The following is a 13,154-nucleotide window of genomic DNA, read 5'->3' as shown; positions in this document are numbered from 1 at the left end:
GTGTACAGCATACAGTGTACATCCTACAGTGTACAGCAAACAGTATATAGCATACAGTGTGTAGTATACAATATACATTGTACACAGTATATTTACAGTATACACAACAGACAGAGGATTTAGGTATTAAATGTATTTTATTCACAATATTAAAATTCTGAAAAAAAACTTCAAATTAATTTATCTTTAAAATGGTTTACCTGCTGTAACTGGTAGAGAACTCTTCTGAATGTTCGAATCCTAGAAAATGGATGTAAATATGCAATCAATCAACTAATGAATAATAAACCTGTTTTCTACCTGGATTCTAAATAATAAACCTGTATTTTAACTAGATTTAAATAATAAACCAGTATTCCACCTGGATTCTAAATGATAAATCAATATTCTACCTGGATTCTAAATAATAAACCAGTATGCTACCTGGATTCTAAATAATAAACCAGTATTCTACCTGGATTATAAATAATAAACTTGTATTCTACCTGGATTCTAAATAATAAACCTGTTATTCTACCTGGATTCTAAAGTATAAACCTGTAGGCTGTATTCTACCTGGATTATAAATAGTAAACCTGTATTATACCTGGGTTCTAAATAATAAACCAGTTATCTACCTGGATTCTAAATAATAAACCAGTTATCTACCTGGATTCTAAATAATAAACTAGTTATCTACCTGGATTCTAAAGAATAAACCATTTATCTACCTGGATTCTAAATAATAAACCAGTTTTCTACCTGGATTCTAAATAATAAACCAGTTTGCTACCTGGATTCTAAATAATAAACCAGTTTTCTACCTGGATTCTAAATAATAAACCAGTTTTCTACTAGGATTCAAAATAATACTACCTGGATTCTAAATAATAAACCAGTTTTCTACCTGGATTCTAAATAATAAACCAGTTTTCTACCTGGCTTCTAAATAATAAACCAGTTATCTACCTGGATTCTAAATGATAAATCAGTTTTCTACCTGGATTCTAAATGATGAGGAAGTTTACTACTAAAACTACCTTCACTGTTCATGAACTCTTTGTGACGCTTGCAAAATCTGAAAAAACCAAGAAAAATGATAAAGTTTAACTAAATTCCAACCTAAAGTCCGTAACTAATTCAAAGGTCAGCAACCTACAAAGAAAACCATGGTAACTAATCCATAAGTCGGTAAATAAATGAGTCAGTAACTGACTGAATAAGTCGGTAACTAACCCACAAGTCAGTAACTACCCCCAAGTGCCGTGTATAAAGTCGGTAATTAACCTAATAGCCCAATATAAAGTCAGTGACTAGCCTAAGTGCCCAGTAAAAATTCAGTAACTAACCCAAGTCACTCAAGTTCATCCTGTTTTATTCTGTTGCGTAAAACTCGCTGGGTCAACCACATAATACTGGACACCCTAGACTGTATTTTTGTGACTATCCTAAGTGCCCAGTATAATGTCAGTATAATTACCTAAGTGCCCAGTATAAAAGTCAGTTACTAACCTAAGAGCCCAGTATAAAGTCAGTAACTAACCTAAGTGCCCAGTATAAAGTCAGTAACTAACCTAAATGCCCAGTATAAAGTCAGTAACTAAACTAAGTGCCCAGTATAAAGTCAGTATCTAACCTAAATGCCGAGTTTAAAGTCATTAACTAACGTACCTAAGTGCTGAGTAGAAAGTCAGTAACTAACCAAAGTGCCCAGTGTAAAGTCAGTAACTAACCAAAGTGCCCAGTATAATGTCAGCAAATAACCTAAGTGCCCAGTATAAAGTCAGTTACTAACCTAAGTGCCCAGAATAAAGTCAGTAACTAACCTAAGTGCCGAGTATAAAGTCAGTAAATAACCAAAGTGCCCAGTATAATGTCAGTAAATAACCTAAGTGCCCAGTATAAAGTCAGTTACTAACCTAAGTGCCCAGTATAAAGTCAGTTACTAACCTAAGTGCCCAGTATAAAGTCAGTTACTATCATAGGTTAGATATAGCTCACGAGCCTAAATACATTCTTATAGATAATTTAGGGGCGGATCAAACCAATATCTCAGGGGGGCCTTATTTATCACTGTATGAAATATTTAAGTTCAGGATTGTCTTTTTTTTCCCCAAACACAATAATAACAGCTGCATCATACCCTTAACTAAGATTTTTTTTGTTTTCATTTTCTTAAAACAAAAAAGAGGTGTCTCTGGTTTTTAAAATGATAAGAAAGAAAAAAAATTTAAAAAAGAATAAATAATCATATAAACAACCTTGAACATTTTTTAGATAACTTCCTTTTTTTTAGAGAGAGATAAACATTTATGATTTATGATTAATGCGGAGACACACCACCAGATGGCATCAAGAAGTAAGATATAACTGACGTGCGGTTCGCCCTACCATGTGATTATACATACAGGTACTTCATTCGAATCAAATAGATTGTTAAGTACAATAGATGGCAACGTAGAATTTGTACACTCTCAGTACAGTTGTATTCTGTCGTCACAAGTGTCAATTCAGTTTTTGTGTCCGACAAAATTATCAATAATAGTGATAATTTTAAAATAAAGTGCTTTTCTTACAGTAAAATAAGTGAAATTTTATGTTTTTTTAGTTTCTGTTTTTATTTAATCTTAGAAAACATGTCAACTAATGTGAGACAATGTCGTTTTCTTTGTTATATTTGACACTTGTGACGTTGTATATAATTTGTTCATTTCACTGTTGCCACCTATTGTACTTGATAATCTTTTTGATTCGAATAAGAAATATTTGTCTGGTGTACATTTACTGCGTATACAATAACCTATTCTGAATATTTCATATACAAATGGAGTACTCGTCTGAAAAGCATGTACAATCATATGGTAGGGCGGACCTATTCCTTATTCCCTGGATGGCATGCACATTAGTATTATAAATATAAAGATGAGAAATTAATTTAAAAAGGTATATCAGTTTAGGTCATTTTTTAATATTAATTACGTTGCATCTTTCATCCCTGGATGCTTTTATTTCATATCATGAATTAATTTCATTACGGGGGAGGGGTTCGGCCCCCACTCCAGGGGCTCAGGGGGGGTTCCCGTGGGCGCTGCCCCCCCCTGTGATCCGCCCCCGATAGATATAGCTGACGAGCCTAAATACATTGTCAAGAGCCTAAAACATTGTTATAAATATAGCTCACGAGCTTAAAGGGAGTGACTTGCTAGGCATGGTAGTTGAGCTGAACTTGCAGAATTGTAGAGAAAATCTAGGATTCATTTAATACCAATGAGACATTTTTACGATGTACAGTTTTTAAATAAGAGCGTAAAATCGTTAGTAATATTTCACCAGTTGTTTTAATCAGCAGAAGAAACGTTAGAAAAGTTGGATTGGTTTCGGTTGGAAGTGAAGTGGTTTATGACTCTACAGAGACTATAACATAAAATGTTGGCTTAGAAACATTTTTACAAAATATGAAGAATACAGGGAGACAATCAACCCTTCAACTCAATACAGGGAGACAATCAGCCCTTCAACTCAATACAGTGAGACAATCAACCCTTCAACTGAATACAGTGAGACAATCAACCCTTCAACTCAATACAGTGAGACAATCAACCCTTCAACTCAATACAGCGAGACAATCAACCCTTCAACTCAATACAATACTCAAAAAAATCTTGCAATGCTGTCATTTAGAAGAAATATTATTTTAAGTGTAACGTTAGAAACATTAAGGCTTGAACATTTTAATACAACGCAACGTATAGAACATTTTTTCAAATCTTTCTTAGAAACGAAACGAATAAACAGTTTTGATTGCCAGTTGTAAAAAAGTGTAACAAAAAAAGTTTTCACAATAACGTTTTGATAAATCGCAACGTAAGAAAAGTTGCATTTTAGTAAATTTTCTAAACGTAATTGAAAGAGTTTATATTGGAAAAGTTGAGATAAAACGTAACGTTAACAAAAACTATTCTATGCACTGAAATGAATTGCAACGTACAGAACTATGCCCAAATGGAGTTTTATGAAAGCAAAACGTTTGTCACCTTTTAGTTTTCAAATCAAGTGAAAGTGTAACGTAAGGTCTCTAAAAATATTTACCTTACATGAAAGTGGAACGTTAAAACATTGTGTTTATATTACAAAAGCTTTAAGTTTTTTAAAACGGGAAATGCAAAAGTGAAACGGAGCTTCCTTTTTTCACTAACGTTTACAAAAGCTTAACGTTGTATAAGGTATTCAAGTGCAGAAAATTCATTACGTAACGTTACACTATGCCATAAAATTTCATAATGTGAAACGTAACGTTTCAAACGTTTATACTTTTGATGAACACTATCGTAACGAAAGCTAAAATCTAGAAAAATCAAAACGTTGACATCCCTACAACCAACCCTTCAACTCAATACAGTGAGACAACCAACCCTTCAACTCAATACTGGGAGACAACCAACCCTTCACCTCAATACAGGGAGACAACCAACCCTTCAACTCAATACAGATAGACAACCAACCCTTCACCTCAATACAGGGAGACACTCAGCCCTTCAACTCAATACAGGGAGACAACCAACCCTTCAACTCAATACAGTGAGACAATCAACCCTTCAGCTCAATACAGGGAGACAACCAACCCTTCAACTCAATACAGATAGACAACCAACCCTTCAACTTAACACAGGGAGACAACCAACCCTTCAACTCAATACAGTGAGACAATCAACCCTTCAACTCAATACAGGGAGACAACCAACCCTTCAACTCAATACAGATAGACAACCAACCCTTCAACTTAATACAGATAGACAACCAACCCTTCAACTCAATACAGTGAGACAATAAACCCTTCAACTCAATACAGGGAGACAACCAACCCTTCAACTTAATACAGATAGACAACCAACCCTTCAACCCAATACAGGGAGACAACCAACCCTTCAACTCAATACAGATAGATAACCAACCCTTCAACTCGATACAGGGAGACAATCAACCCTTCAACTCAATACAGATAGACACCCAACCCTTCAACTCAATACAGGGAGACAACCAACCCTTCAACTCAAAACAGGGAGACAACCAACCCTTCAACTCAATACAGGAAGACAACCAACCCTTCAACTCAATATAGATAGACAACCAACCCTTCAACTCAATACAGGGAGACAACCAACCCTTCAACTCAATACAGGGAGACAACCAACCCTTCAACTCAATACAGGGAGACAACCAACCCTTCAACTCAATACAGATAAACAATCAACCCTTCAACTCAAAACAGGGAGACAACCAACCCTTCAACTCAATACAGGGAGACAATCAACCCTTCAACTCAATACAGGGAGACAACCAACCCTTCAACTCAATACAGGGAAATAACCAACCCTTCAACTCAATACAGATAGACAACCAACCCTGAAACTCAATACAGGGAGACAACCAACCCATCAACTCAATACAGGGAGAAAACAACCCTTCAACTCAATACAGGGAGACAACCAACCCTTCAACTCAGTACAGGGAGACAACAACCCTTCAACTCAATACAGGGAGACAACCAACCCTTCAACTCAATACAGGGAGACAACACAACCCTTCAACTTAATACAGATAGACAACCAACCCTTCAACCCAATACAGGGAGACAACCAACCCTTCAACTCAATACAGATAGATAACCAACCCATCAACTCAATACAGGGAGAAAACAACCCTTCAACTCAATACAAGGAGACAACCAACCCTTCAACTCAGTACAGGGAGACAACAACCCTTCAACTCAATACAGGGAGACAACCAACCCTTCAACTCAATACAGGGAGACAACATCCCTTCAACTCAATACAGGGAGACAACCAACCCTTCAACTCAATAGGCAAGGAGTAAATTGTTGAGCAAAGAAATCACTTAAACCATATTATTTTTAGTTAGAAACTGCTATTCAAGGGGATTTTCTAATTTTATAATTTATTGCAAGGTTTATTTCAATATTAATACACTTTAAGCATTAGCCGAATATTTAGCAAGGGAAAAGGCAAAAGAGAGGGCTTATTTATTTTCATTTTCAGGCCATCCATTAACCTGTAGATACATTCCTCAACCCCTAAATACACCTTGACCTACAGATACCTTTCTAATACCTCCCATAACCCCAAAATACCCCTTAAACCCTAAATACCTCCATTAGCCCCTAAATACCTATTAAAACATAAATCCATGCGTCAACCCATATAAAACCATCCCAAAACTTTAAACTTCTTGCAGAAATAGAAATCTGTAGACTCTTTTTAACTTCCCTTGACCCTCCTCTCTCTAATGCAAGCAAGTTTGCTTCTTACAATACTAGGCTTTTACCGGGATTTAACAAATTTATTTTGGGTTCTCGTAAAAATGACAAATGGTGAATTAATGAATAATTGATTAATGGGAAGTTAATGAGGAAGGTACAGGGTTACCCATAAAGGATAATACTTTAATGACTTCAAACTCCTTAAATAAAGAAAGTATCATTTAGGATAATGAGACGTGTAAAGCTGCGGGAATCCAGAAATGTAAGAAATAAGAATAAATACATTCCGTACACTCGTCTTCTTGTGGATAAGTTTCCACTTCCCTTTCAAGGAAAAGTATTGATTTAAGGGGGAGTGGAGATATACTTCGGAGAAAAAAAACTCAGCGATGTGGTTGAACTAGCGATTAAGTCTACAGGACTTGTACACAAGTGCAACGAAGTACAGAATAAGAAATACGACTTTTCTTTCTTTAATTAAGAATTAATTTAACCTTTGAAATCATATTCTTTAATTTAACATTTTTGCCCTCAACTCCTGTGTTTTACATTTTACATATATTTGTTTCTTAAAACAATGTGCATTGCAGGGACTAAAGACAAAAACTGAAAGAAAAAATGTAATTTTACGGTTGAAGCTAGGAAAAGGTAGATTAAAAACTTGCATATCAGAGGTTGAAGTCAAAAGAATTTTAGAAAAAATTTGTAATTCCATCGGTTAAAACAAATAGTATTAAAAAAATTGTGCTTTCAGCGGTTGAAGACATAAAATTTACATTAAAAATCATTTTTCATTCTTATTCTAAATTGCAAAGAGTTTCAACCGCTACAGCTGTTTTATCCCCAAAGAATATATCACTGAATGAAAAGAAAGACACAAAGACTTCATCATCAGGTTGCAAAGATATCTATTTATTTAAGAATTGGAAGAACTAAGTGTGCAATTAATTTATAAACTGCAAACCCGTAAATGATACTCGCATGGTATTTACAATCAATAATTATTATTACTTAGTTTTTGGAATTTTGACTTTGGGGCTTTCTTTTGATTCATTCAAAGAGTGTTTTGTACTTATCTTGTCTGAATTTATAGTTTAAGATATTACAGGTCTAGATATCAGGTTGCTTTGATAATGTATGAATAGACAATATTTGAGTTTGATTCAAGTGATCAATGCTCCTAAGTTGGTGACTGGTTTTTAAACTGTGTAATTTGATTTCCATTAACCAAGTGAGGTTAAGGAATACAACTAAAGTTTGCAGAAAGTTTGAAACCTTTTGTTCAACTTTTTGATATTAATGAGAAAATTACCTTAGATTGGACATGACATGATTTAGGTCGGTTACCCCGGGCTTTCCTGTTTAATTAGCTTTTATTCTTTTATTTAACAAATTTACTTGTCAAATAGGATGATAAAGAGGTCTCCTGGAGTAATTCATTTAATTGTTTGAAAATCGAAAGAATATTCGTGGATTTAAACGTTAATTAGACCGTTTTTATTATACTGCAGGAACACTTTGCAGCTCCCCCAAGTCTTTATATCCTTAATGTTTGCCGCTCACCCTACCCTTTATATTCTTATTGTTTGCAGCTCCCCCTACCCTTTATATCCTAATTGTTTGCAGCTCTCCCTACCATTTACATCCTAATTGTTTGCAGCTCCCCCCTACCCTTTATATCCTTATTGTTTACAGCTCGCCCTACCCTTTATATCCTTATTATTTGCAGTTCCCTCTACTCTTTATATCCTAATTGTTTGCCGCTCTCCCTACCCTATATCCTAATGGGTTGCAGATCCCCCTACCCTATATATCCTTATTGGTTGCAGCTACCCATACCCTATATATCCTTATTGGTTGCAGCTCCCCATACACTATATCCTAAATGTTTGCCGCTCCACCTCCTCTTTATGTCCTAATTGTTTGCCGCTTCCTTACCCTTTATATCCTAATTAATTGCAGCTCCCCTACTCTTTATAAACTAATTATTTAAAGATCCCCTTACCTTGTATATACTAATTGGTTGAAGCTTCCTCCTGCCCTGTATATGCTTTTTGGTTGCAGCTTCCCCCTACCCTGTATATCTTAAATGGTTCCAGCTCCCCTACTCTTTATAAACTAATTATTCACAGGTCCCCCTACCTTGTATATACTTATTGGTTGCAGCTTCCTCCTACCTTGTATAACCTTATTGGTTGCAGCTTCCCCCTACCCTGTATATCCTAATTGGTTGCAGCTTCCCCCAACCCTGTATATCCTAATTGGTTGCAGCTTCCCCCTACCCTGTATATCGTAATTGGTTGCAGCTTCCCACTACCCTGTATATCCTAATTGGTTGCAGCTCCCCCTACCCTGTATATCCTAATTGTTTGCAACTTCCCCCTACCCTGTATATCTTAATTGGTTGCAGCTCCCCCTACCCTGTATATCCTAATTGGTTGCAGCTCCCCTTTGCTTTAGATTTCTCGACTTTATCATTTCCTGTTTATATTGTTCCTAGAAACCCGGGATTTAAAAAGTCAAAATATTTATCCGATAAATCTTATAAAAGAGCCCGGGATGTTTATACTTCTTGTTTAATTGCCACATTAGATTCGTTTTATTTCCCTTTAACGGACAGAAATGATAAAACGGGGAATTTACTTCATAATTTCCTTGCTTTATTGTTCTCATAACAAATATTATGCTAATTCTAGTTATAATCTGATACCCGGCAATTATTTGGAAATGCGCAAATTTGTTTTTAAAATTGAACGCGGTATTTGAGCAGAATTTGGTTTGGATTGGTTCGGGATTCTGTGCATGCACTGGATCCTCCAGTAGTTTGTCGAAATAATCAAACTTTTAAATAAAAGAGAAATCTTATAACTCTGTCCCTTCAAGCAAAGTAACAAGAATACTTTTCTGATATTAAAAGCTATTTTTCCTTTCGCAGTACCAAGTATAGAGTGCCTGGTCAATATCTCGATTTTTTGGTCCTCTCCCCGTCATCTTCTTCATGTGCCCTTTTGCAATTAGTTCTTCAAGCTGAGCAAACAAATAAAACTTAAATATAAGATTAAATAAACCAGCATCTACGGATATACTTTAAACATTAAATAATATATTTTATTGATGAATTAGTAAGGATTAAGAAGGATTTAATTATTTACTCCCTCCAGAAGGTACAGAGCGTCCCATATCATATTAGATTATCTCCAAGCTTTATAACGCCAAAATACACATATAATATTAAAAAAACATAGCATTTTCTACAAGAAATTTTTTAATCTAGCCTTATTCAATTTCTCAAAATAATTTATTCTTCTTAAATTTTCTGATTAGTCTCAGAAATTGTAATTTAGACCCATTGACGATCTAGTATGATATGGGACACCCTGTACATACTGCATCTTTTTGATAAATAGTGCTTGAGTTGCTAGGCTCCTAAGCTCTTATTACCAAATTATGTTTATTAATAAAAAGAAAAAGTTTTTGTCCTAACTTCAGTGAATAATTGTCCAAGTTATGGATGGATGGAAAGCCCTAAATGATTTATTTCTGTTTAAGTTGTTATGTGTTTCCTTAGGAATCTGACGCATCCAGTCAAAAATACGTCGTCTTGCCACGTTGAATATTTTAGCAGCTGCATACTGACTATGCTTCTTAGCAAACAGAGCAACTTCTGTAATAAAAATATATAAATTCTTCATTAGCAATTAATTTATAAATGATAAAGAACCAGTTCAGCTAGAACCGGGAAATAGAAATGCTTCCCTCTATTTAACGTCAAATTATTCCATTTTTTATTTATGCAAAACAGGGAATATCGAACTAACATTAACTACCCCCCCCCCCTCCCTATTTCCCCTCTAACTATACCCCCCTACCTCTATTTTTCATGATTAAAATAAAGCCTATAATCCTAATAAGTAATGCAGGGAAATTTAGTAACCTTGTAAATTATTGGTTTGAATATAGTGAAGAAAATTTAAATAATCTGACTAACCTCTTAATCCATTACAAAGATTATCAAGTAAAATAGATGGCACCAGAGAATAGGTATACATTATTTACTGCACTGGTGACATTTTAATTTACAGACTGAAGTTTTCATGCTTAAATGCTGTTAAATTTTAAGTTCTGTACTATGCAATAAAAAAAAACGGGTTGGAGCGGTATCACTTTGACACCAATGACGACATTTTTGACTTCTAATTGCCACTTTTTGTAAGGCCCCGTAGCTTAGAGGGGTCCATGTTGACAGTACATTTAGGGGCATGAAAATACACTTTTTGTAAGATTTTGAACTTCGGCAAGTTTTTTTTGTACATGTACTACACATCAGAAATATGTACTGCATTTGTGGTGTTAAAAGATGTAAATATCAGTAATCAATATACAAAGAGAATAGAATATATATTAGAGTGGAATTTAGCCAATCCCTCTGTATGAATTTTTTCAGTCCCTTTCAGCCTGAAAGGGAGTTCAAAGTGTACAAATCATGTAAATGTTTACAAATTATATGCAGTAGAGTACATTAATACAGTATGTTCCCTAGACTATCCAATTCAATTTCGAATTTTTTAAAGCTGTTAAATAAACTTTATAAAATCAATTAGGTGAATAAAAAACATCATTTGCTTTATAGTTATAATGGAAAATCATCGTTTGTAAAGTGAAAGGCATAGAGTCTATGTGAAATGATCATTGGTCAATTATGAAACCAGCCTATTTCATAATTTGGTCTTCTTTTAATATTAATTTTAGATTTTCTATAAAATGATGGTCCAGGGCCCAAAAAGTGATATAGCAAAAATATGTGAAGTACACCTGCAGTATGGAAACAGTACAACAAAATGGCCGTTTTACACTTTTTTCTAGTAAATTCCACTCTAATGTATATTTTATTCTCTTTGTCAATATAAGAGATGAATCATGATATTCAGAAAAATAAACACTCCCTTGCAGTATAAATTCTGCAGTATGGAATTTTTTCTACAATTTGACATCATACTTCCAATTGTTTACAATAACAACATGTTTAATTTTTGCCCCTAATATCAATCAATCAACATTTGGGATCGTATTGGATGGAATTATATAGATCCCTGACTAGCTATAGTGTAACCTGATCCCTACCTAGTTTGAATGCAGGAGGGTAAGCCAGGTTTTGTGTCTCTTTTTTAATATCCTCATCCTCCATACCCTCTACATACAACCTCTCCTCGCGTCTGAACAAAATCACCGCTAGATGGTGTAGACCAAGGTTATAATGGAAGAAAAGTTAATTGCAGGTGCGTATACTCTGCGTACATATTGAAATCAGTTCTCTCTGGGCGGAATTTGTAAACAAGAAGAGATGCATCAGTGTTCATTTAGTATCCGAGGAGGTTAAAGGCATTAAATTTTAATAATTTTAATAATTCACATAATAGTTTCCTATGAACAGAATATTTCATTGATTTTTTTATGTGAAATATGAATCCCATGTCAGGCTTCGACATCCGTCTTGTGTTCACATTACCGCCCAGAGACAGTACACTGCTGTACAAAAGATGCGTACATCTCTTTAATAACTTTCTTTGCATGATAATCTTGGCGTAGACATAATTTCAAGCAACTTCTTAGAGTGATTGTCAAATTCACAAGAATACCTTCAAAATATTTCTATTTTTAACCATTGACTAAAACTAATGCAATTCCAAATAAAACACCCTAATTACCAGAATGACTTGTGACTTGCTAATGGCTATTTAAAGGATCTTTGAAATTGATATTGCTACACTGTTTCAAAGAAATGCTCAATAAACAGTTAAGATCTGGTTGATGGTTAAGATAAAAGTATAAAAAGAGAGAGTTGTGAGTTCAAGAATATCTATATATTCCTCCAACTGCAGGGTTTATGGAGAGAATAATATGCTGAATGTAAAGTGGAGACGGGGTTCAATATTCCTGCCAAAATAATCAGAATTTATCATAGTTTGGACAGATATCTAAGCATAATTTTACACGCTCTTGTGAAAAATTTTCTGGATAAAGCTAGAATATAGCTGGATAATTTTTCATTTTAACTTTAAATTAGAATATAGCTAGACAATTTCTCATTTTAACTTTAAATTAGAATATAGCTAGAAAATTTCTCATTTTAACTTAAAGCTAGAATATAGCTGGAAAATTTCTCATTTTAACTTAAAGCTAGAATATAGCTGGAAAATTTCTCATTTTAACTTCAAGCTAGAATATAGCTAGAAAATTTCTTATTTTAACTCAAAGCTAGAATATAACTAGACAATTATTTCTTTTAACTCAAAGCTAGAATATAGCTGGAAAATTTCTCATTTTAACTTAAAGCTAGAATATAGCTGGAAAATTTCTCATTTTAACTTAAAGCTAGAATATAGCTGGACAATTTCTCATTTTAACTTCAAGCTAGAATATAGCTAGAAAATTTCTCATTTTAACTCAAAGCTAGAATATAACTAGACAATTATTTCTTTTAACTCAAAGCTAGGATATAGCTAGACAATTATTTCTTTTAACTAAATCTTTTTGATGTATAAAACATATAAATTCTATAAATGTTCACTTCTGATGACAATTAAATTTTTTTTAATTTCAAAAGCAACGCCGGGCACTTCAGTCAGCAACTGCATGATAAAGCCGTTTATATTTTTATGATCTAACTGAAAAACTAATTTTAACTGAAAAAGATCTTGTTCTGCGTCAAGTTTTAAAGATAATGAAAAGTCCAAATGTATTAATAATTTCCTGACAATTAGTCATACATTTGAAGATTGGACTTGCATAATGCGTTTGATTAATCAATATTATCATATTTAATTATTTTAGATGTCTTGAAACATTCAGTGTAAACTTAAATTCATCATAACTTAATTTTAGAATTAAATAAGATCTT

At 33.9% G+C, this 13,154-nt stretch overlaps 1 protein-coding gene across 1 annotated transcript in view; it reads right to left on the bottom strand.

The window, feature by feature from the left end:
• Positions 1-1,948: 1,948 nt before the first annotated feature.
• The window catches only part of LOC111709726 (uncharacterized), a 33,795-nt gene continuing 22,589 nt past the window's right edge, over positions 1,949-13,154 (bottom strand). The window contains exons 14-18 of the mRNA XM_023483614.1: positions 11,378-11,469; positions 9,820-9,920; positions 9,183-9,283; positions 7,569-7,614; positions 1,949-1,984 (exon numbers count right to left, since the gene is read on the bottom strand). Coding sequence (XP_023339382.1) covers positions 1,949-1,984; positions 7,569-7,614; positions 9,183-9,283; positions 9,820-9,920; positions 11,378-11,469 — 376 coding nt within the window. The remainder of the gene's footprint in view (positions 1,985-7,568; positions 7,615-9,182; positions 9,284-9,819; positions 9,921-11,377; positions 11,470-13,154) is intronic.

This window comes from Eurytemora carolleeae, unplaced genomic scaffold, assembly GCF_000591075.1.
Source record: "Eurytemora carolleeae unplaced genomic scaffold, Eaff_2.0 scaffold924, whole genome shotgun sequence".
NCBI classification, from domain to species: Eukaryota; Metazoa; Arthropoda; class Copepoda; order Calanoida; family Temoridae; genus Eurytemora; species Eurytemora carolleeae.
The sequence above is the reverse complement of the archived record's forward strand: the minus strand, read 5'-3'. Positions and strand labels throughout refer to the sequence as shown.